General features: G+C 44.6%; 1 protein-coding gene across 2 annotated transcripts in view; it reads right to left on the bottom strand.

Moving 5' to 3' along the window:
- The window catches only part of CERT1 (ceramide transporter 1), a 49,931-nt gene extending 25,959 nt beyond the window's left edge, over positions 1–23,972 (bottom strand). Inside the window, exons 1-3 of one of the 2 annotated variants that reach the window (XM_072138282.1) lie at positions 23,640–23,972; positions 18,643–18,777; positions 7,274–7,390 (exon numbers count right to left, since the gene is read on the bottom strand). In XM_072138282.1, coding sequence (XP_071994383.1) covers positions 7,274–7,390; positions 18,643–18,777; positions 23,640–23,735 — 348 coding nt within the window. In that variant the 5' untranslated portion in view covers positions 23,736–23,972. The remainder of the gene's footprint in view (positions 1–7,273; positions 7,391–18,642; positions 18,778–23,639) is intronic. The other variant, XM_072138291.1, reaches the window with a different exon arrangement.
- Positions 23,973–24,321: the final 349 nt, after the last annotated feature.

Raw genomic sequence — 24,321 nt, 5'->3', positions numbered from 1 at the left:
CCATGGTCTGAATGTGTAAAAAAGAAGTACTGTTTTTGAGTAACGCCGTGTGAATGAACCCCATCAATGAGAAAAAAATGCAGCAAACGGACCCATATATCTGTATATCCATTGATTTGTTTTTTTTCTGCTGAATGCGAGAATAGGGAGTAAAAAAAAAAAAAAAAAAAAATTATACATTTCCTCACATTCGGGCCACGGACATCCATAGAAGTCAATGCATGGGGCAGCAAGGGTTAGCGGTTAGCATTATAGCCATTCAGCACTGGGGACATGGGTTCAAGTCCCAGGGTCAACATCTGCAAAGAGTTTGTATGTTCTCTCCGTGCTTGCGTGCGTTTCCTCCGGTTTCCTCCCACACTCCAAAACATACTGGTAGGTTGATTAGATTGCGAGTCCATTGGGGACAGGGACTGATTTGGTAAGCTCTGTGTATGGCTGCGTAATCTCTGTGCCCTATATAAATGAATTATTATTAATTATTAATGGCTTCTAAAGAAGAAGAGAAAAAAAACAGATGGCACATGGATGACATCAGTATGCAGTAGCTTTTATCTCAAAACGTTAAGAGCAGCAAATACGGTAGATTAGAAATCCGTTAAATTTTTTTTTTGGATGCCAAAAACGGACGACATACAAAAAAGAAAAAAAAACACCGATATCACACATCTGCATTTTTTTGTGGACATCTCCATCTGAATGAACTCATATATGGGCAGAGAAAATAAAAACTGTTGTCCAAATACGACCATAGAAAATACAGGGTTACCAACATTGAAAACACTTCATGATGTGAAAAACGCTGAATAAGCCCAGGTGCGTGTGCGTATATATATAGAAACTGTGGTGTACTGTAAGGACTTGTTAATGGTGCGATATAAGATACGTTTTAGACTGAATGTCCATATAAAACAGGTGACTTTACTGTGAACCAGGCGAGATGGGTGGTAAAAGGAGCCTGAGCTTAACCTTTGGCCGCTGATGACGCCGTTTAACAAAAACAGCAGCACGTGGACCTAGAGAAAGCTCAGACTCAGAGGCACATGACCGGTGTCCGAGTCACAGGATGGTGAATCCTACCCGGATCACAGGAAGTGCTCGCCTTACATTACACACACTATGTATTAGTCACCCACATAACATAACCCAACAACAATGCACCGAGACTGCGGAGAGATGTGACTAGCGGCACAGGAATGTACTTAACTCATCGGAATGGGAAATCCTACAGCTAATTCATGGAAAAAGCCAGGACTCCCCCTGGCATTGTATTGTGGCCGACTCATTTCTATGCCATGACATGCGCTGGGATCCCACACTTCTACAACACCCCCTGCGCTAAAATTTTGAGTGAATTTTCCACCCTTTCTGTACAAGGAGGTTTTATGTAAAGAAGACCGGTCACCAAGTCCTGTGTCGTGGATGTCACAATTGGCTTCATACTAAACCTGTAAATCGGCAGCCTCAGCAGAAGTGGCTGGCAGGGATTATGTTTAGTGTCTGTAGCAGATTACACAGATTAGGGAGATTAGCATAATGTTAAATCGGTTAACACAACATCTGTAAATTGTTTCCCAACTACCCAGGAATAACAAAAGGTACCACACAATAAAAAGACTTCGCTAACCACAGAGAAAGTCTTTCCAGTGGCTAGCCCCCATCTTTTCTGAGCACTCAAAGGGAACCTGTCAGGAAGATTTGGATCACTAAATGTCCCACAGGTGCTTATGGTTTAGTGTCCCAAATCACCGAATATCATCTCTGTCCGGATGTGCAGTAAAATACTGCAAAATACTTCAGTGTAGTACACCCCAGCTTTACTGATGAATAATAATTCCTTTATTTATATAGTGCACACAGATTTGACAAGCTGTGTGCAGCGCTGCGTAATCAGTCCCTGTCCCCAATTGGGCCCACAATCTAATCAACCTTTCAGTATGTTTTTGGAGTGTGGGAGGAAACCGGAGAACCCGGAGAAAACCCACGCAAACATGGAGAGAAAAATACAAACTCTTTGCAGATGTTGACTCCGAGGTACTCAGCGCTGCAAGGCTGTTATGTTAACCACTAAGCCTCCGTGCTGTGATGTACTATATACTATGGCATCATCTCTAGGCAAGTATACATTTTTGGTTTTATAGTGACCACGTAACAACGTGTTAGTAAATTGGGACCCTAAGAAGTCTACAAAACACATGAGGTATAGTGACCAGACCCTTTAAAGGGAACAAATTCACCAATATACATCTATAAATAGTTTTGCACCACTTTCTTGATGTGTAAAGTGAAGCCCCTGGTTCAGAAAGGTCTTTTACCTCATCAGATGCCATTCCTGTACCTAAAATGGCATCAAACAGGAGGGTCCTGTTATCCTAACTGTCCATGACCAATCATCCTTCCAGGACCTTATGATCGTTGTCATGAGTACAAGCTTAGGATCCTGAAGGGTGGATTAGTCATGGACAGTTACATCACATGAACCTCCATCTCCAGCCATTTTATGGACAGGAACAGCAAATTATGAGGTAAAAAAGACATTTCTGAAGCAGGGGCTTTACTTTACATATCAAGGAAGAGGTCCAGAACTATTAATAGATGTATATTGGCAAATTACCGGACATCCTACCCCCACACATTACAAAAATCATGAGGTAAAGTGGCCAAACCCTTTAAGCAACCAGCTGAATGAATCTCTCTACAGTGAGCAGTCCCGGGCCGTCTACACCAACACAGGGCCTCCTGGGGTCCACTGTCCTGGAGGGACATCTAGTAAGGGATGCCATCATTGATGGAGGCGGCAAAAAGTTCCTTCCTCAAAGTTTTACAACCTTGTCCCACCTTCTCTTGCTGCTGGTTTTGCCCCAAAGAAAGATGCTTTGTCCCCCATCGGGGGCAGCACAGGAGGACTTGGTGTCATGTTCCTACATTAGGGAAGCTGGCAGGGTCGGATCAGGATATGAACCCGCATTCTCCCTGGAATAACCGCTGGATAATCGCAAGCATTTTAGATAATATGGTCACGCGCATTAGAAACAATTATGATAAGATTATGACAGATGCTTATCACTGGCATTACTTTGCTTCAGAGAACAGAAACAAAAAAATTCATTGCTGCGTATTTTAATCTCAGAACAGTGATATTAATGGTGGTCTAACACCCAGAACTCCATGAAGAAAATATTGTAAGCAGCAGATTATACAGAGGAATAAAATGGAAGCAGACAGCGCCGTCCTCTGTGTGGTGGCTGAATAGCGTCAGTGCAGCTTACCTATTATTCAAACTGAGCTGCAGTAACTTGTTCTGACCACTGCAGAGAGAATGGAGCTGTTAAGCATCTGGTGGATTGTCTTTCTTAGCTTTGGAGAACAGATGACCCATAGAGGACCCCACACACGTCATATGGTGTTATGTTTGTTAAATCTGTGCCACAGCCCATTGAGTATAAGGACATGGATGACGTAGCACATTAAAATAAATGTAGATAAAACTAATAGTATACAGTACAGACGGTCCCCTACTTAAGAACACTCAACTAACATACGACCCCTAGTTACAAACGGACCTCTGGATATTGGTTATTTATTGTACTTTATTCCTAGTCTACAATAATCAGCTGTAACAGTTATCACAGGAGTCTGTAATGAAGCTTTAGTGTTATTCCTGATTCTTATGACAACCCAACATTTTTAAAATCCAATTGTTACAGAGACCAAAAAAGTTCTGGCTGGGGTGACAATGATAAAATATACAGTTCCGACTTACATACAAACTCAACTTAAGAACAAACCTACAGACCCTATCTTGTATGTAACCCGGGGACTGCCTGTATATATCATGTTGGTGCTGTATAACCTACACATATAAGACAATAGGAATAGAAGTATAAAGAGGCGACATTATGTAACACACTACAAGGGTCAATGTGCCTCCAGTTATGAACTTTGGCCATCTAGTTGGAAGTAAGTTGCTGACTGTTTAGGTCAAACCTGTGTTTAACGTCCTAAAGACAAGCCGCAGCCTGCCCTGTGTACTCTACCCCCTACATAGAGCGCAGGAAACCCAAGTACATAATGGCCGGGCCCGGCGTGGATACAAGGATGTGCGTGTAATGGAGGTAACACTACACTGTGTATTCATCGCCCGAGACTCTGGGCCATCACAACCTGCAGATCTGTAGTGTATCCATTGCATTTGTTCCATTACAGGAATCTCCGCTGTGTGTGGTGCAGGATGACAGCGCACATTACAGATCAATAATTCTCATGTGTTTGTTTAGAGAAGGGACCGTGTAAGGACAAGGTGGGACACGGGAACTGAAACAGCAATAGATGTCATGACAGCACAGATCCTTGTGGTAGACGTCTATGCAGCCCAGCATCACCGCCTTATACAGAGGCATCTCCTAACAAAATCAGGTGCACAAAAATAGAAATAGGCGCCCACAGTGCAAAGCGGAGCTCATCTGTATAACCATGTCATTCTCTCTATAGTGTTCTGTCACCAAAGTGCCCTACATGGTACTAGTTTTACTTGTGGTGGGATTCAAGACCCGGCAGACTGGGGGCTTTAAAAGTACCATGTTTGTTAGATTAGAAAATGCACGTTTTACCAAGAAAAGTCTTGCTAAAAAAAAAAAAAAAAATAATAAAAAAAGTAGTCTGTAGTAGTCTGAAGATCAGAAGGATCCAGAACTGCCAGATCTTCCTAGTTCTCAGAGAGGAGATCCTCTGCTGTCCCTCTCCTGGCTCAGGAGTAACGGAGGACAAGGACCTAGAGTGATGTCAGAAGCGGGTGACTGATCACATGCTTCATCAGTCTAAAGGTACCATTCAATGCTGCGGGTCAAAGTAAGATGAAGCGATGCAGGTACTAGATAGGAGAGAGATGTAGCTGAGCTGTGTGTAGCAGTGCTGTACTCAAGTGTGTGTAACTACAGGCAGCCCCTTCTTAAGGACACCCGACTTACATACAACCCATAGTTACAGACAGACCCCTCTGACCTCTGGTGAAGCTCTCTGGATGCTTTATTATAGTCCCAGGCTGCAATGATCAGCTGTAAGGTGTCTGTATTGAAGCTTTATTGATAATCCTTGGTCCCATTACAGCAAAAAATGTTTAAACTCCAATTGTCACTGGGGCCAATTTTTTTTTTGTCTGGATCTACAATTATAAAATATACAGAGAGAAACAATAAAAACGCATACTCCCTCAGTTTTTGGGCCTGTACTTAAATGGAAGTTCTGCAAGGACCCACTCAAGGGATTTAACCTGCAATCTAGAGTTTAGTGGGTCTTTTTTGGTCACCGTGGGGCGACTGCTGTCAGGCTAAATCTACCTGTCCATGAACGTGCTCATCCCTTTAATCCCAGACTGTAAACTGGCTGGATTTCACAGACAAAACTGTGTGCCAGGACTGCACCTTAATGATATTGAGCGCTCTTAAAATCTGTCGTCTTGAATATAGTTCAGCTATGTCTTTCCAAAGGGAAGCAGGGACCCCTTCCATCATATATGGGCGAGATGCCTGAAGCCCCAGCGTATTGTTCAGTCCAGGATTCACAGATCCAACAGTATTGTGTGTTTCAGTCCCATTAAAGGTCCATTTAAGCCTTGGATCAACAATGTAGGCTTATTGTTTGATTAGGCTGCACCTTTATTCAATCTATCAAAATGGAATATATTTACCGTAATGACATATTCTCTGACCAGAAGACTACAGAGCTGGAATATCTTCCTATAAAAAGACCCCAATAAATCTCGCTTACACAAGGCAGATCTTTTATATGCCTCTGTCCCTGTCTGAAGGGACACGGACCCTTTCGAGGACAGCGAATCGGCAAGGCCATCTGCTTATAAACGCTATTCTACATAGCGAGGCACGGATTTCCTCATGTCGCTAGCGTCTAATCCCCACCAGACTATCCTGCTCATCCAGTTTGCAGAGCCTTGGGACGGGAGCCAAGGCTGCTCTTTTTAGATACAAGTTTACACGATGCTCATGAATAGAAATCAGAGTCCACAAGGATCTTACGCTGCCTCCAGAAGAAGAAGGGGGGGATTGGGGATTGCGGCGTGAAACATCTTGTATCCAGTACGTGAGCATTCAGTGGCGGCGCAGCAGGCACAGGAAGCCACCGCCGCCTCCTTTCATGCCTGACAACAGCTATCACTAGCACACAAAATCCCATTTATCTTCTGGAGTGTTAATACGCCATCAAGTACAATACTTGACAAAACATGCGTTATCCCCTGCTCTATAGTCAACAGGTCAAGCCTTTCAGGGCCTCATGCATGCCTTCATAGCCATTCTATAGAGACAAGCCCAGGACACGCACAATACAATGGGCCCCATGTAGAGGAACAGTCACTAACATTTCCTCCACGTAGCAAAACACAAGGGAGGGAACAGGTCCTCGAGACAATACCAAGCACGACTCTTTATTTTATACTAACCCTGAGATAAATCGGGGGGGTCACTATAGGTCTGTACGAAAATAGAAAAACACTGCCACCTTAGGGCACAGGATATGACAGAAATTGCAGCTCATTTACACAACTGGAGCCAAACAGACTTTATTCTGTCTGTAATCCGGAGTTCTCAAATCGTACATTTTAGTTCTTTACTCCAGGTAATATTGCAGCGTAGGTCAGCCATACGTCTAGCCCTACGAAGGCACAAATATTCGGAACGAGGAGGCTCCAGAATCCTCTTATCTGGCTTATCTCCTCAAGAACAAGACAACCGGCAGGAAGAAATCCAAGATACCTTAACCCTTCTCTCCTACTGCTGTACAAAGTGGCTTTGTCCAATGTACGTCTATATGTATGGCCAGCTTTAGTTTCCATCGTAGAGAACAGAGAAGCTACTTGGATGCCAAGATTTGTCTTCTCACCTCAGCACTTTACACAAACCTCTCCATAGAGATGGCCGAGCCCGATATACCTTCCCAGGGGCCCCAAACAAAAGTGCAGAACCATTGACCAACATTACTACCCCCACCACTTCCTACACCTCCTCTGCCAGCGGACTTACTATAATAAAACAGACGCACAAAAAAACTGTGTGGGGTGGGGGAACTTGTGTTCTCATGGTTATATGACCACAAGGTCAACACAGGTCCTTTACCTTTTGTAGGAGGTGGAGATTATACAGTGGACATGGGTCAATGAGCACCTGAAGCCAAAATATTTTATTCAGGTCAACTATGGGTGGTTTTAGCAAGTAGCGGACACATTTTTATGTGTATTATAGAGCAGATTTATTGGTCTTACCTTGTGCTGCTCGATGGCATCTATCCAGCGCTGCCGGTGGTACGGGTCCTGGGCACGGAGGTACCAGACGCTGTCATTAACACTGATATCAAAACGGCATTCATCAAACTCATGGGGCTGAAAAACAAAATGAGAAACAAAAATAGCTATTAATAATTCAAAATTTTTTAATAATGGATCATGTCTGTATCCTCCTCTACATATATGAGCAAGCACAGGGGACTACATCGAGAAAATGGAGAGATCAGTGCGAGTTTTCGATTAGCTCCCAATTTTGGATTATAAATTCTGATGCAAATCAAACACAAAAACACTGATGTGAAAACACTGGCTGGTGGGAGATCAATGGCTCCCGACCTCTGTCACAGTAAAAAGCAATGTTTAGCTAAATTGTTGGATCACAGAAGCAAAAAATTGAATGACATCTGCTGATTTCTTCAGAACTCCGGGTAGTTGGATTGTATTTTGGTAGCGTACGGAGCCTTGTTTTAAGTGGCTACGATACAATCACATACATGTTGCCAGTCACCACAAGTAGTACTTGTCCGCTTTATATGTGGGGTTTCAGAACAGTAAAATTACACAGTACTTTTCGGATAAAAGTAGAGACATCCCCGGGCAGCGGCTTATACTGGTGAGAGGAACAACACCCACAGCAGTTACTGCCTATGCTTGAGCACCAACGCTGCCCTCAATAGCAAATGGTTGTGGACCCCACTGGTCACTGGTCCATCTAAGGCTACATTCATATTAACGTATGCCCGTCGTAGCACGGTGGGTGCAAGTGCGCTGCGCTGGAGAGGAGGGGTGACCTCTCCCCTCCCCACAGATATACATGGCACAAGGCGCAGTAATATGGGGAAAGATAGGACATGTCCTATCTTTTCCCGGGGTACGGAGCGGTGCGGTGCCGCTCCGTGCACCCAGTGCCAGCCTATGGGGGGGTGTATATACTGCCACAAGCTCCTGGCCGTATACATGTCCCCCCAACGTTCGTGTGAATAACACTGCAATAAAAGCACTGCAGGTTCTCATCTCCAATCACTCTGTTTTCATTAAAAAAATGCATTAAACCTCACTTTAGCCATGGAGAAACGGGTTATGGCAGCAAAGGATACAAAAACCCTCCATCTGTGGCAAAGAAACTGGCAAAACATTTGCTACTATATTGAGCAATTTGACTGCACCACACAAGTTGGACCTGTGCACAAATAAGTCGGACTCCATTTATTAATTTCCACCAAAGATTGACTGAATGCAGAGAAGCCTTCATTAATATGTATATGCAAATGAGCCTTGTGGTGCACTATGGGTATAGATGCTCTCTCCCTGTGGGAGGAGCAGAGAAAGAGTGCACCGAGAGGCCACACCCATTGAGCAACAAAATGCCATTTTATACTAAAAAAAAAAAAATATAGATATCTTTGCACTCGGCTCATAGAATTTTTCAAGAATTACATGTTTATGACGCAGGAGATCTCAACTAAAAAGGCCATATTTTTGGTTTATAAGTGAATGAGGAGCAGCCAGGTTCCATTTAAAGAGGACCGGTCACTCTGAAAAACGCAGAGCTGCTTACTAAAGTACTAAACTTCCGATAATGCTAATTAACACTGCTGCGCTGTACTCTACAAATGCCGGACGACTCTCAAAGCGGTCCGGCATTATCAATGAGTGGGCGCGGTCCGAGGCACGCCCTCTTCCCTGGACCGCCCCACTCACTCCACAGGCCGGCGGTAACTGCCACGCATCATGCAACCCCTAATCCTGCCCCCTCATGAATATGCCGGACCACTTAGAGAAGCGTTTGTAGTGTACAGCGCATCGGTGTTAGTTTCCGATAACGCTAACATTGTAACACTGCCACGTTTGTTTTAGTACTAGGAGCTGCTTAGCTCCTGGTACCGGTTTTTAGGGTGACAGGTCCTCTTTAATATTCACTAGTTAGCGCAGAAGGGTGCAGCTGACAAGCCTAAATGAATGCTGGTGCTGTTGACAATGCTGGCAGCGAGCCGTTCTTTGAAGTCCCAACCAGGGCTCGGTGTCAGGCTATTAGAGGCTTGGCATCAGTAATGGCAGGATTACACAAGAAGGAACGCCGCCACGTCTAAACTACTAACACAAACATTCTCACCAGCCGATGGGATTACACACACATCCAACATTACCATACATCAACATGGGGCCGACTGTTCTGCATCAGAGTCCGAATTACAAGCAACGTTCCTTTAAACCTTACAATAAATCCACTAACGAAAAGTTGTGGGTTTTTAAACCTGTGCGGCATCAATGTAATATATACAGCGACACATTAGGGCAGATTTATCAAGCGGTCTGAACTTACTGACAGCTTGATTAATCTGCCCCATTGTTTAGAATTTTACTGTATTATTACTCAAAATTTTACATGTGTTCCCTTATACTATGCGGTGACCTAGACCATTGCAGGCCTCTTATAGGATCACATACCGTAGATTACAGAAAAGAAATGATAAAGGGAATTATTGATGCTTAGTTGTGTATTACACTGGGACTCTCCAGCACTAATAGAATCTCACAGCTCTCGGCTGGAAGCAATCGGTGACTATATTCCCTTTAATTATCCACGGTTCCGCTCAACAGGACCGCAGATCGATATTAGAAAATATACTGCACTGCTCGGTGCAGAGGAAAGGAACCTGCTCTAATCTCAGCATTTTAAGAGGGGGGAAGGGGGGTGTCCTCATCGGATGACCTCTGACTATAGAGCACTGCGTTGTGCGACTATAGGCGGCCTTTTATGCAGAGGATAAACAGGCCGATCAGTGAGGTTCCACCGGCTGAGAGAATGTGCCTACCCCCACAAAAAGGGGAAATTGGGGTCTGGTCCTCACTAAAAGCTATGTAGCAGCTGGCGACCATGTGTCCTGCCACTCCATTTAATAAACATGGGAGTGTCAAACTGCTGAGCACAGCGCTCTGGTATCTCCAGGGCTGACATGGACACTGAGTGCAGAAGATAATCAGAGCAATGTCCTTGCCAATTTCCGAAACTAATTAACGTACACATGGTGATATTACCGCTCTACCCATTACGGAGAATAAGAATCCCACACTCTGGATTTCTGGGTGTCCAGTTCTTATGATGGTTGGAGGTCCAAGCAGTCAGACATTCACCAATTAGCTCGTAATCCCCCTATACATTAGGAATCCCTTTTGAGAGAGTAACCCCTTCCCTTGTACTGTAATATTTCTTTAAGGAACACCTTTTTTTTTTTTTAAGTTCCCTTGGGTCTCTAATTCTGAGAATCTCCAGTAGCCTTGTCACTGACTTGCAGACGATACACTGGGTGCCACTATACACGTCAGGGGACCTCTAGATCACATCAACGGGTCCTAAAATAACTGGTGAAGGTACAACCCCCAGCATAGAACTTGTCACTGCATTATATAGAATAGCCAACTTCCTATAGAAACATAAATCATAAAAACACCGAGACACGTGTCGCCTACTTAAAAACTAGTTTAATATTTAGCCGTGTCTCAGCCACGTCCGCGCTGTGCAAGGAATTTTCCAGGCTGCCGTGTCAGCATCGGGCTCTTTTTCCCTTTCGGGATGACAGATGTAAAATGTACACATTGCTGACAGATATATTTTAGTAATATCACAGGACAGCGAGCACATGGGGAGCTGCACTCTCTTAGGCCCAGGGCTACATTGGTAGTAATTACGGTGGGTAAGGTGCCACAAAATCACTGGCGGACTACCTCTTCATATACACACAACATTGGTGCACCAACTATCGTACCTCATTAGCATATGGATTAAAATGAGAATCTCTCTTGCATCAGTTCGGGGAGCTGCGGCCGATGGAGAGCCTCTTGAACACAGACCCTAAGAGAGCTGCTCGCTTTCAGAAGACTTGGTTTCATTGGTTGATCTTTGTGACCTCTCCACGTTATCTGGAATTGACAAGTACAGTTCCGGATTGGCCGTAGGATGGTGAACTTACGAGCTCTGAACACCAGGCAGAGGGGAGGTATGGCTCTTTCCTTTCTTTCACCCCTTTTTCAATCTTTTCCTTCCCCTTTCCTTCTACATTTCCCTTTCTACTCCTTCTGACCTTCCACTTCCATCTCCTTGTTCCCCATCTAATCCGGAGTCATTTTAGGTAAACGATTAAAAACGGTGGGCTTGTAAGGATATTCTGCATAATTACAGTATTACTGCATGATGATTTATTGAATTTCTATTGTTGTGTATTTTCTCTCCAAAGTGGAATTGGTTGATACCTTTATTTGTAAACCCCCCCCCATATTGGGTACAATTGTTGTATCCATGATTCCCTTCTCCTTGCATTTCCCCTCCCTTTTCCCCCGATCCTTTTACCGTCTTCAAAACGTAATAAAAATTTAAATTAGAAAATTTGGGAATCTCTCACAAACAACATAATAGACAGAAATTTTAAGATGCGTTGGAAATTACAGCTGCATTTCTCAACCACATTCTGCCAGGACATTGTTGAACTTGTGGTTATGGTAGACTCCCTTAAAGGCCAGGTTCTACAAAACCTGGGACTGGTAGGTTCTTCCAATGCCCCTCCACAACAGTCATGATCGTGGCTGTGCGTTGAGCGAGTCGGCCGCGCATGTCATGGCGTTCACAAGAACTGGGTGTTGTCATTTGCTCTCCGGAACTGCTATATCCAAGAGAGGCGGGTATATTATAGATAGGGGCAGGATGCCGGGTGCCCTACGTGACGTGCACAGGAAAGCCCAGCACTAATTTGCATAAATTAAAAAGATGAGTTTTGCAGAATTTACAGAGTTTTATGGATAAAGAAGAGAAGTCCGTGCATCGTAATGGTTGGTTGTTTCCTTTCAGAAACACCTGGATCCAAACCCAAGAATTGGTTAAAGTTGCAGCTGTACATTAGTGGCCATAATAATGCACACTAGCTGAAGAGGAAGAGGGAAAAAAAGCGGCTCAAGAGGAGCGATTACATCAAAGGCAGAATGTTCCTCCATCCAGTTCTTCTAATCTCTTCCTCTCAGCTTTGGTACACGACATAAATTAGGTCGTGGATGACAACACTGTGTTCTCCATGGCCGTCTCCCTTCATTTCTACAGGAAATCATTACAATTTTACAGACTAAAGCGCAACCGGTAATACCTAATCTCTGACTCTTCTCCTAAAATAGACCAGTGACAACAGTTCCCGACCGATTCCCAGTGGGGCTGACTGCAGAGTGACAACTTCATCACAAAACTAGTATAGCAATTTATAACCTGGTAACCGTCTTAAAAAGTAGAACTTAAAAGGGGTTGTCCAATACCAAGATAGGTCAGAAATACTTCTGCTGGGTAAACCCCTTTTTAACCTAGAAGGGAGTTTTGAGACATTTAAAGAACATAAGAGGTTAAAAAGACTTTCTCTGGTCTTAAATACCTCCAAAAGCAGAAATCCAGCAATTATCTGTATAAAGATGGATAGTTTTAGCTTTTGTTGCTGCCTCCTGCTCCAGCCAGTTGCTGCCAAGGCAAAGCAGGGAGCCTTCTGCTCCAGCCAGTCACTTTACAGCGTGTCACAGGCCTGTACCTTGGAGGACAGCTTACAATACAGGCGGTCCCCTACTTTAGGACACCCGACTTACAGACAACCCGTCGTTACAGACAGACACCTCTGACCTCTGGTGAAGCCTTCTGAATGCTTTACTATAGTCTCAGACTGCAGTGATCAGCTGTAAGGTGTCTGTAATGAAGCTTTATTGATAATCCTTGGTCCCATTACAGCAAAAAATGTTTAAACTCCAATTGTCACTGGGGCCAAATTTTTTTTTGTATGGATCTACAATTATAAAATATACCCTATCTTGTACGTAACCCGGGGACTGCCTGTTATACTACAGTGCCTTTATCATGAATCCAGAGCAAGGTGCTCCCAAAAAACTGACCATGGCTACTTTGGATCATCTCTTTTGGACCTTATTTTATTTTTCTGCAGTTACTCCCCCTCATATACATATAAACTCATTGACAACTGGGCGTTACAAGGCCAAAGTACATAAAAAGGGAATATTAACATCTGATTATCAGTTTATGATCTAGTAGGAATGGTACAATCCTGAATTTACTAACACAGACCTGTCATGGGAGGTGATGGTTTCTCACATACATAACACCACACAGTTAAAGACTGTGAAATATGTACGCGACATGTTATATATTACAGGGATCACATACTGTACAGTCTACAGCTCATTACACCCACACACCCATGGGGGCCAAGAATAACAAAAACTCTTCAAGGTCTCATTTCACCCGTGCGGTGCCAACATAACATACTGAAGCTTCAAGCAGAAAATAAAGACCCAAAACCCCAAGCGAACACAGCGTCTGCCATGTATATTTGATACATAGATTTTTACATATTTAGGGCAAATGCTGAAGAAAAAAAAAAAAAAATTGAGCAAACAAATGGTTGTTCTTTTCTAAGCCGTCTCAGCGCCATGTATTCGCGTAGATGTTGCACTGACTGTGTATCCAACACATGACATTAATTATGTAACTTAGCGTTTCCAAAAATGGAGCAGCCATATGCCTTTTACAAGCTCGGAAATGTACGCATGGCTCTGAGTAATGCAACGCCAGAGCTTGGGGAATATGTGCACATAGGACCTCATGATGAAGACACTTCCAGGCACCCCATCAGGACATAAAGGTGAGGGTGCCAACTTCTGCTCTGGATGTGTAATACAGGGGGGAGTGTGGGTAACACTGTAGCTTCATTGCTAAGGCCTGGAAGATGTGTCTCTATGGTGAAGTCACACGCAGCAGAAATGGCAGCGAAGGAAATTCCGTCCCATGCGTCAAAAAATAAATAAAATGCTTTTTGACATGCAAGAAAAAAAAAAAAAAAAAAAAACAAAAAAAAAAAAAACACCAATCCCGAGAACGGGAGTCCCATTCCTAGCAACTTAAAGGGCTATTCCCACAAAGACAAGATTATTAAATATACTGGGATAACAAAATAATACACACTAATTCACTGTTATTAGCAAAAATATAACATATCGCAGATATAATTCCAACCTGTCTCTATCAGTCCTGCCATTTACAATTTAGGTCGACCCTGGATACGACCCTAAATAATCTGACGATGGTTGACTTTTTCATGAATAGCTTCTTCTGTCTGCACACTGCAGTGCTCTCTGCCTCCAGCCACTCCCGGCTGCATTACAAAACCAGCTCAGACACAGGTACTTCCTGCCAGCAGCTAGCAGGGTATATCCGCCTCTCCTCTAGGTGTAGAGGATGTCCCCGTCTATGGCGATTGTAGAACCACCTCTCCTTGAGGGGTAGATGATGCCCTCTGTCTATTAATATGGTAGAATGACCTTTACTCTAGGTGTAGATGATGCTCCCAGTCTATGGTGATGGTATAACCACCTCTCCAATAGGCATAGAGGATGCCCCTGTCTATGGTGATGGTAGAATAGCCTCTCCTCTAGGTGTAGAGGATGCCCCCGTCTATGGTGATGGTAGAATAGCCTCTCCTCTAGGTGTAGAGGATGCCCCCTGTCTATGGTGATGGTATAATCGCCTCTCCTCTAGCCGTAGAGGATGCCCCCTTGTCCTGGTCACAGGCCTAGGTATAAAAAGATCTTTGGAGAGATCCTTGTACTGTCCGTTCAGGTATTTGTACATTGTAATGAGGTCTCCCCTCAGTCGTCTTTTGTCTAAGCTGAATAATCCCAAATTTTGTTAGCTGTCGTATTCTTGCTCCCCCATCCCCCTAATAATCTTGGTTGCTCCCCTCTGCACCCGTTTCAGTTCTACGGTGTCCTTTTTATACACAATATTCCATGTGTGGTCTGACCAGGGATTTGTATAAGGGCAAAACTATGTCTTTATCATGAGAATCTATTCCTCTCTCGATACATCCCATAATTTTATTTGCTTAATTAGCAGCTGCCTGGCTCTGGTCACTAAAATTAAGTTTCCCATAAACCAATAGATCACAAATCATTCCCGCTCTCTCAGGCAGCCGTAAAGCAGATCAGTAAATGCAGTCATTAGCAGCTCAGGCAAGATGGCCACCCCAAGCATTAAAAAAAAAAAAAAAAAAAAAAAAGGTTCAAAAACAAGAAAAATATTTATCAATGACTCATTTAGGAAGACAACCATATGGTCATATTATGCATTGTTACATAGTACAGGGCTTATTTTTTAGGAACAACAACTGGTGCAGAATTTGGAACATGCCATGCACGATTCATAGGGGCTCCAATACTACTACAAGGGCTTCATTGTCCCGTTACCCAAAACCAGCGCTGCACAACACAAACACAGAAATATTCCAAAAATCCGAGGAATTTCACAAGTGAATGGAAATCCTTCTGGTTCTTATCTTCATTACACAAGAGGAAATCCAGTTGTGATCAAAGTCAGCTGCTCCTCATGTGACCCTCCACAATCCAAATAATTCTTTTAGCATGGTCTCCTCGAGAGCCAAGTGTTTTCCTGCATGGGGACGAACCTTCAGACCACGAGCTCCAGACGAATGAACTCTGCTCCACCCTACATGTAGGTGACATTAATATCCAACAACCTATAGTAAAAACTGAAGCCCTCATGGTCATACATATTAGATGGATATGATCCAAACCCACCAATGTAAGGCCTTCTGCTCACAACCGTGTGCTACAGCCAGGGGAATGTTGGTGGCCCGAGAGTGGTGCTTAGAGCCAAGTAGCTCAATCACGGATCGCAGTTTGATCCATCTACATTGAAAGCCGAGCTCACAGCGCCTTGACCAGGTGCCGTAGACATCTATGGAGCCCATGATCTGTGATGTGCATGGGGCCCAAGGTAAATGTTCACATTTGAAAAGCAAGGACCCAAAATTAACCCCTTAAATGTGTATATTGAAGCTTCCAAAATTGTTTGGGGCTTTCAAACACCTGCTGGTCCAATAAACAACACAGAACACAACCACATAGACATCCTAGTACAGTTACACTAGTGGGTTCATACCGGTGTCACATTTGTATTGGCCCATAAAGTTGCTACCAGTCCCTAAAATAATTTCCATTCAGATTTGTTATTGTGTGACTTAGGAGAACGTTCCGGTTAGGAGAGCAGTTTGCAGGGACATGGGGAGTAAGTGCTGACAGCTCCACTCCTTGGCTCTTATGACAGCGGCTTTAGGCTGGTGGACTAGATGAATGGCAGAGCTCTGCACAAGGTCAGGCCGAGGTGCCATAGAGAGACATCACTGTATATGCGAGCAGTCAAACAAGCCCGTGTCCACCCACTCTGTTAGTAGATAAAGAGATAGCTGCCAGCGCATATTAAACCCGTGAACACAATAGTCATGCCAATTCCAGGCCCCGGGAGCGCTGGAGACGGCTGAAGGGGGAGGACATTATTTGCTTTACTCAAACGGTCTTGAAAGAGAACAGAGCTAAGAATCCGAGACAAGAGCGTGTAACAGCTGCTCGACAAACCAAACACTTTATTCTTTTATTCGCCAGCGACCGGGCGGCAGAGATTTACATTCCCTCCGTACATTTAATACGTTTTCAATTAAATGTACCCGGGAAAAAGGCTCTGACTAATCCTCAAGAACAAGCTTCCCCGCGATCCCCATGTGAATAGGGTCAACTGTAATGTACACAGTCACACATTATGTGTTATGACATCGCGTATCACGGAGAAAACGTTACCCACAGCAACCAACCACAGACCACGAGGTCACGGCCTGGAACAGAAAAAGGGGTCCATTTCTATTAGGCTGTTTTCACGTGCTGGATTTTTGTTGCGTTTTCAAAAGTATCAATGCAAAAAGCACCCTATGGAAAATGTCACACAACGAAAACACAACAAACGCAACGTGTGAACACAAGAAGAAGGGACCACCGCGATCCAAAATGATATAGAGGAGTCTTACATGCATGAAGATTTGCCAAGGGGTTTGCATCTGAACAGCCTGTCCTGTCCACAGGTCCAATTCCATGAGAGTGGCATGGAAGCTTAGTGGTTAGCATTACAGCCTTGCAGCGCTGGGGACCTAGGTTCGAGTCCCAGGGTCAACATCTGCAAAGAATTTGTATGTTCTCTCTGTGTTTGCGTGGGTTTCCTCCAGGTCCTCTGGTTTCCTCCTGCACTCCAAAAACACACTCACAGGTTGATTAGATTGTGAGCCCAATTGGGGACAATGACAGATTTGGCAAGCTCTGTGCAGAGCTATATAAAGGAATTATTATTATTATTCCCTGTACTTTAAATGAAGCTTCTCAGTTGGATCCACAGACCTAGTGTGGACTGCATTTCGACTGCATTTAATAAGGTCTAAAGTCCAAATATTACATAGAAAACCGGGGACACCTCTTTTGTAGTTACCCGATAGGAGACACGATGGCAGTGGGGGACGTTTACCATTCATGCGGCAGTGTATGATGAATGCTCCATCCCCGATGCACCACTGGACAAATGACGAGGATCCGGCCTCCGGAGGCTTCTGGTGTAGATTCAGGGCAGTGCAGGAACACCCCACACCGATGCACTACACTGACAACCATGACCCCTTGCCGTGGAGCTGGTGTAAAGGGATAAGAATCGCATTGCGATTATTTCAGGGCTTGTACGCCGAGAACTGGGTACAAGTCCTGTTAAACCTTCCCCAGTGTGTTTAATATAAAAAAAAATACAGCTGGGGGGGTTACAAGGTCATATTCCTAAAGTGCAATGGAGACTGCAGCCCCACACATCCCTTTCAGTTGTAATGGCATTACTAGCCTCTGAACGTAGGTTGGACCTGGACCATTTTTCCTTCCAACCTCCATTATTATCTACCATACAAAAACTATAACAAAGTCGAACAGATCCTTTAAACGTCTATTGATTTCATTGGAGTCCATTTCATCTTTTTGTTAGTGCTTCCCCTATTTAAGCAAAAAAAGATGTCGGCACTTTCTTCTTTTTTCTTTAAAAAGAAAATTCCCTACAAAACGTGTAATATGAAACTTAATGGTGTGTAATGCACCTTGAGGTCGTAAAGGATAGAGGAATATAGGAAAATGGAGGAAAAAGGTATATGAACGTACAGATCGCCAAAAGAAATGTCAAAAGCTTTGTAATCGAACTGTCATTCATGTATGATGTGCTATTTGCTTGACATGTTCTGTTCTCATGTTCATGACCTCTTTTCCCAAGTGAGTGAGTACAGTGCTAATTTTTTTTTTTATAGACTCGAGTATAAGCCGAGGTGAGGTTTTTCAGCACATTTTTTGTGCTGAAAAACTTGGCTTATACTTGAGTATATACGGTATATCAGAAAAGAGTGAACACAGGCAAAAAAATCCATAGATTCATACAAGTAACTTACCGTGATAACCGCCTTGCTGAGGCATATCGAGCCCCTGCATCCATATTCCGTCTCATCCTCGGACTTGTAGTAGCTCAAGGTATTGTTTTTTAGGATCACCCATCGATCCTGCCAGCCATGTATGTAGTTGGTCCACTAGAGAAATAATTAAGATAAAAAAAATGTATTATTTCAGGAACAAGACAAACAAAAACACTAAGAAATGTTCTAAACCGGTTGCGACACGTATACAGATCTACACAGATTAGGAGGACGAGTTCCCTGACAGGTCAGAGGGGGACACGAGAGGCGAGTTACCCAAAAGATCTGGTAATTCCTGTATTCAAAGCTGTTGAGCAAGTTATCACTTACAAGCTCGGTCACGTTATAGCAATGACATAATACACAGGAAGGTTGCTAAAACCCAGTTTGGAAACAAAGGCTTCCGGAAATGATACAGTGAAATTATGAAAAGAGAGCATGCGGAGAGGAAGGGGTTAAAGGGAGTCATAGTGGTAGCTGGGGGTGTAGCACGTAGTTTACTATGTACAGTATTGCTTTTTTCAGGGAAAAAAAAAAAAAAAAACTATGTACCAGGCTTCTGCAGGGGTGCCCAGAGGTTGTTGTACCACTTGGGTAGATGACGGGGAGCGGGGAAGCGAGGGGCACAGGTAGGCATTTTGTTACTTTATTACTTTCCATTAGTTTATCAGAAAACTCTACAAACTTACAACCATATATCTAATAAGCTACAGAGGATGCCCAAAAGTTGGCAAACAAGAGTGTGTATTGGTAGTTCTAAAAATAAAAGGATCCATGAGGTTTGTATTCAAGGGGTTATTTCTAGCTTTCGAGTAAAGCCCTACCCACAGGATAGCGGTATAAGAAGCGGATCAGTGAGGGTCCGACTGACAGGAATTGGGACCCCCAACAAACATCAGGATGAGCATGTGTCTCACTGAATAGTATGGGTGTGTCGGGAATTACTATTTCGGCTGTGTACAGCTAGGACCCGTGCTACACCCATTAGTGAGAACAGGATCCCCGTTCTACGCATTGGTGGGGGTCCCATTAACGTTAACAGTGGGGTTTCCATGTTTAGGACCCGAACTGATCACCTTGTTATCCCCTATTCTGTGGATAGAGGTTAACTTGAAAATTTGGTAGCAACCCCTTTAAGTCTGGCATGGAGTAAGTGTGCCAAGGGTGCATGTCTCTTACCACTAGCCCATTTCAGGTTTGCGTCTAGGCCAGCAAAGAGTTAAGGTAGCTTTTAATTATCCATTTCATCCTTAGGTGGAAAGCATAGACAGGGAAAGTCACACTTTTCTGCTACAATATGAACATGAGACAAGATTGTCCCAAGTGACTTTGAGTAAAGTCATTTTTACGGAGCAGAAAATCTACACATCTGCCACACACCTGCCGCCAATTATTTTGGGTGGAATATAACATAACCTGTCTGAAACCCTTTACCCCGGGCCGTCCCCATGGACTTGTAGGATATGCAGACAAAAATCCAGTGAATGTGGCGGCTCTAGACGCCTGCAATGAGTAAGAAGCTGAAATGTTCCAGGTACCAGGGGTCAGAGGTTGTTTACTAGACTTCTTATCAGCAAGGAGTCCTACCAGAAAGATTTGTGACCCTACAGTAAAATGAAACGCTGCAAAGAAATCAGAAAACCTAAAAGCCCCTCAATGAGTGCGATAACTGCGGGGGCTCAGGATACGGTGAAGGGTCAAGTGATCGGGTACAGTGTATGACAGCGCTGGCGAGGAAGGAAGTGAACACATCCTGGTGGCCCTCACGTCGGACATGAGTGACGCTCTCCTCTACCCGGCTTGTTATCGCTCACATGACCCGCCAGCCAGCGCTGAAAGGAGAATTAATGCTGTCAATTATTTATTTTCCAGCTCGCTGTGCAAAGGTCACAGGAACAAGCCTGGCACAATGCGGGCAGAGGAAGAAGAGCCTCCATTCACAAACATTATCCCTGCTCCGCTGCCAGCATGAAGTGCCTGCTCCATAGTCACAGGACGAGATCCGCAGGCAGGCAGGAAAGTGCCTGCTCCATAGTCACAGGACGAGATCCGCAGGCAGGCAGGAAAGTGCCTGCTCCATAGTCACAGGATGAGATCCGCAGGCAGGCGTGGAAGCGGACACACCCAAGGGGACTTGAGAAATTCCAAACACTTCTATTAGGACATCTGATTATTACCAAATGTAGAAGGAGGGGCGGCCCCGACTATCACATCTGCTGCTCAAACACACACAGAGATTACTGGTGGGGAGTAACAGGGAATGTAAGGTGTGTACAGGGCCTTATCACCCTTCCGCATCTGCAAGGGATAGGCGGACACACATTTATGCAGACAATCAGAATCTTATTAAGTTTTAAACAAATAAAACTAATTTTGATACAATCCCCAGCTCATCTACATGTGTAGCGGGTAAGGAAAAAGTAACACGTGCGCCTTTCACAACAAATCCCACAACACAGTTTCTATGTAATGTATATATCCCGCGTGGATGAAGATTTATTATCCGAATGCCACATTATGACAAATAGCGAGGGCTTTCCTGCTCCCTTCCTATGAATATATTACTGACTGTGTCCCGCTCTATGGAGCGCTCCACTAGGTCCGATTCTGGACAAAGTAAAGCGTCTATCAATAGGTTAGGGCTGAAATAGACAGTCATGGCCGCTACGGGAATAAGGGATCGTGCACTGGACGGATGCCACAGACCAACCACAGTGATATATGATACAAAGAGTCCCTGCTTCCCTGGAAACTGAAATCAAGTCACATGTCAGAGGCGCTGAGCTCTTTATATCTTTTCACTGAGGGAGTCCCATCCTCTGCACTGCCCAGAACACAATTCATGGACTCACCACAGTGCAGAGGACAGGACATAGAGAGCATCATAGTGATAGACGATTCAAGGAGTCCCTGCTCCCCTGCAAACAGAGTTAAGATTCGAAGCGGCTGAACTACTTACATCCTATATCACTACGAGGAGTCCTGTCCTCTGCATTACCCAAAACACAGTCTGATTCATGGACCAACCAAAGTGCAAAGGTCAGGACTCTGAGTATCAGTGATATATTATATAAGGAGTCCCTGCTTCCCTGCAGAACAGCAGCCCCAAATTTAGATCAAGTTACGGATTGGAGCTGCTGAACCCTGAACATCATCGCTCTGCTCTACCCAGTCTGATTCTTAGACCGGTATCGGTAGAGGGAATCAAGCTATTATAATCTTATGGTTCTTATATCTGGAAAATGCAGTTATTAATTACCCCTTCAAATAACTTAGACAACCAGGTAACAGGGGAAGTGATCTGGCTATTGATGGACATACAATGAAATGTGATATTTATTATAAAAATATGTACAGCTGATAACCGGGCCAGACTTATGTGGCGGCTGCTAAAACTTAGGGGGGGGGGGGCCATCTTCTGAAAAACACATGAACCAAACCTAACGAAAGAATGTAAAATCTATAATAATGTGTGAAATACGAGAGAATATGAAAGATATCTATAAGCGGTGGAATACAAGACAGGGCAGGTCTGGGGCACATACACAAGATATGTCAAATCCAACAGACTTCTTACAGTCTATGAGGAAGGGGGGGGGTGACACAAGCGCTTACAGTCTATGAGGAAGGGGGGGGTGACACAAGAGCATACAGTCTATGAGGAAGAGGGGGGGGGGTGACACAAGAGCTTACAGTCTATGAGGAAGAGGGGGGGTGACACAAGAGCTTACAGTCTGAGGAAGAGGGGGGTGACACGAGCGCTTACAGTCTATGAGGAAGGGGGGGGGGTGCCACAAGAGCTTACAGTCTATGAAGAAGGGGGGGGGTGCCACAAGAGCTTACAGTCTATGAGGATGAGTTGGTGACACAAGAGCTTACAGTCTACGAGGAAGAGGGGGGGGGTGACACAAGAGCTTACAGTCTATGAAGAAGCGGGGGGGGTGCCACAAGAGCTTACAGTCTATGAGGAAGGGGGGGGGGGTGACACAAGAGCTTACAGTCTATGAGGAGGAGAGGGTGACCCAAGAGCTTACAGTCTATGGGGATGGGGGAGGTGACACAAGGTATAAGTATATTGGCGTTAGGTATTAAAAAAAAAAAAAAAATCCACATCTATGAGAAACAGAAAAATCTCATGGCCTCTCACAGATCCCTCCATTTTAGAGGAGGTTAACACAGTTGCTCCCAGCAACTTTGGATCTGATCCAATGAGACAGACTTCCAGTCTCCAAGGTTAGGTCCCCCACCTATGGTTCTCCTGCAATACTTCAAAACCCTGCACCCCCTCCCTCCAGACATAAATCTCTTATTACACACCTCCCCGATCACATAGGTTTCCAGGAGAGGATGACTAGACTATATATCTAGGTGTGTAACAAAATCCCTGACAGTCACAAAGAAGCAGGGCATGCTGGGAGTTGCAGTTTTGGGACATAATATTAGTGGACACACATATTGGGGGTCAATCTTGGCAGTAGCTGCCCCTTTTGCGGAGGTTTCCCATATTGCCCACTCATGGGATACATAAAATGAGAGTACTGAGGGTGCATTATCTCACACCCCAGCCTGAGGATTGGGCATCTGGTCTTCTGTATGTCCAATCATTAAGTCCAATGGAGGGAAGGGGTATGAAAATAGGCGATACAGATACAGAAGGAGGCAGCCTAAAATTAATTGGAACAGATCAGATACCAACAAATTAAAGATCAGGCTGCTGCACTTCAGTAGGTCCAATCGTTTCTATATGATGAAACGATAGAGGATTATAAGGCGAGGAGGACTACAAGTGACAGAATGCCTGCATGATCATCCTATACAAGGAGTCCGCCTTGTGTCCGGGGTGTAGGAGCTGTGTAATACCACACACACATGACAGGCTACAATCAGCAGGATTCTGCGATCGCGATTGATACGATGGAATCGTAGCGATGTCCCCGGCACGGTGAAGGTCGCGGCCATCCCTGCGTGACGCTCACCTTAGACAGGACCCCGCCAAGCTCCCCGAGCGGGCCGGACTCGGTCTCCAGGTCTTCCTCCGATCCTGAGGAGTTCCAGCTCTGATTATCCGACATGAGCGGCTGCTCCAGTCTTCGCACTTGGCGGGTGAGGAGCGTACACGGAGCTCTCCGCCAGGCGTCCGTCCTTCCGCAGCCGCTCCGAGGTGATGCCGCTCCGTACAGCTCCGGATGTAAATAAACATACGACAGATCCGAGCAGCTAACTACCAAGCTCCAAGCGCCGCCATATTCTTCCCTTGACGTCACGGACCGATGTGAAGGCGTGGCCGGTGGGCGGGGAAGACGTGTAAGTTCAGATTCGACTCCTCCCATTAAGCAGGGCGGTGCTTAAAGTGACAGCGGAGCCTGACCCCGCCCACTTACAATGACGTCGCTAACGAAGGCGAACTTGCTGAGCGGCTATGTCAGGCAGTGGCGGCGCCTTGTGACGTCACCGTTGCTATAGTGTTCCTTGCTGTGTCATTCTTCCTGGTTGTGCTCCTCTGCCAGTAACAATAATGGACATTGGAGAATGTAATAAAATATACATGAGAGAAAAGTCTTGTATTCTGCTAGTCACATATCTTTTAACCCCTTCACGACCAGGTTTAAAAAAAAAAAAAATCTGCATGTTTCATTCCCTCCTTCCACAAGCTGTATG

This window comes from Engystomops pustulosus, chromosome 1 (assembly GCF_040894005.1).
Source record: "Engystomops pustulosus chromosome 1, aEngPut4.maternal, whole genome shotgun sequence".
In the NCBI taxonomy this organism is placed as follows: Eukaryota; Metazoa; Chordata; class Amphibia; order Anura; family Leptodactylidae; genus Engystomops; species Engystomops pustulosus.
Note: the sequence above shows the minus strand (reverse complement) of the source record. Positions and strands in the feature narration are given on the sequence as shown.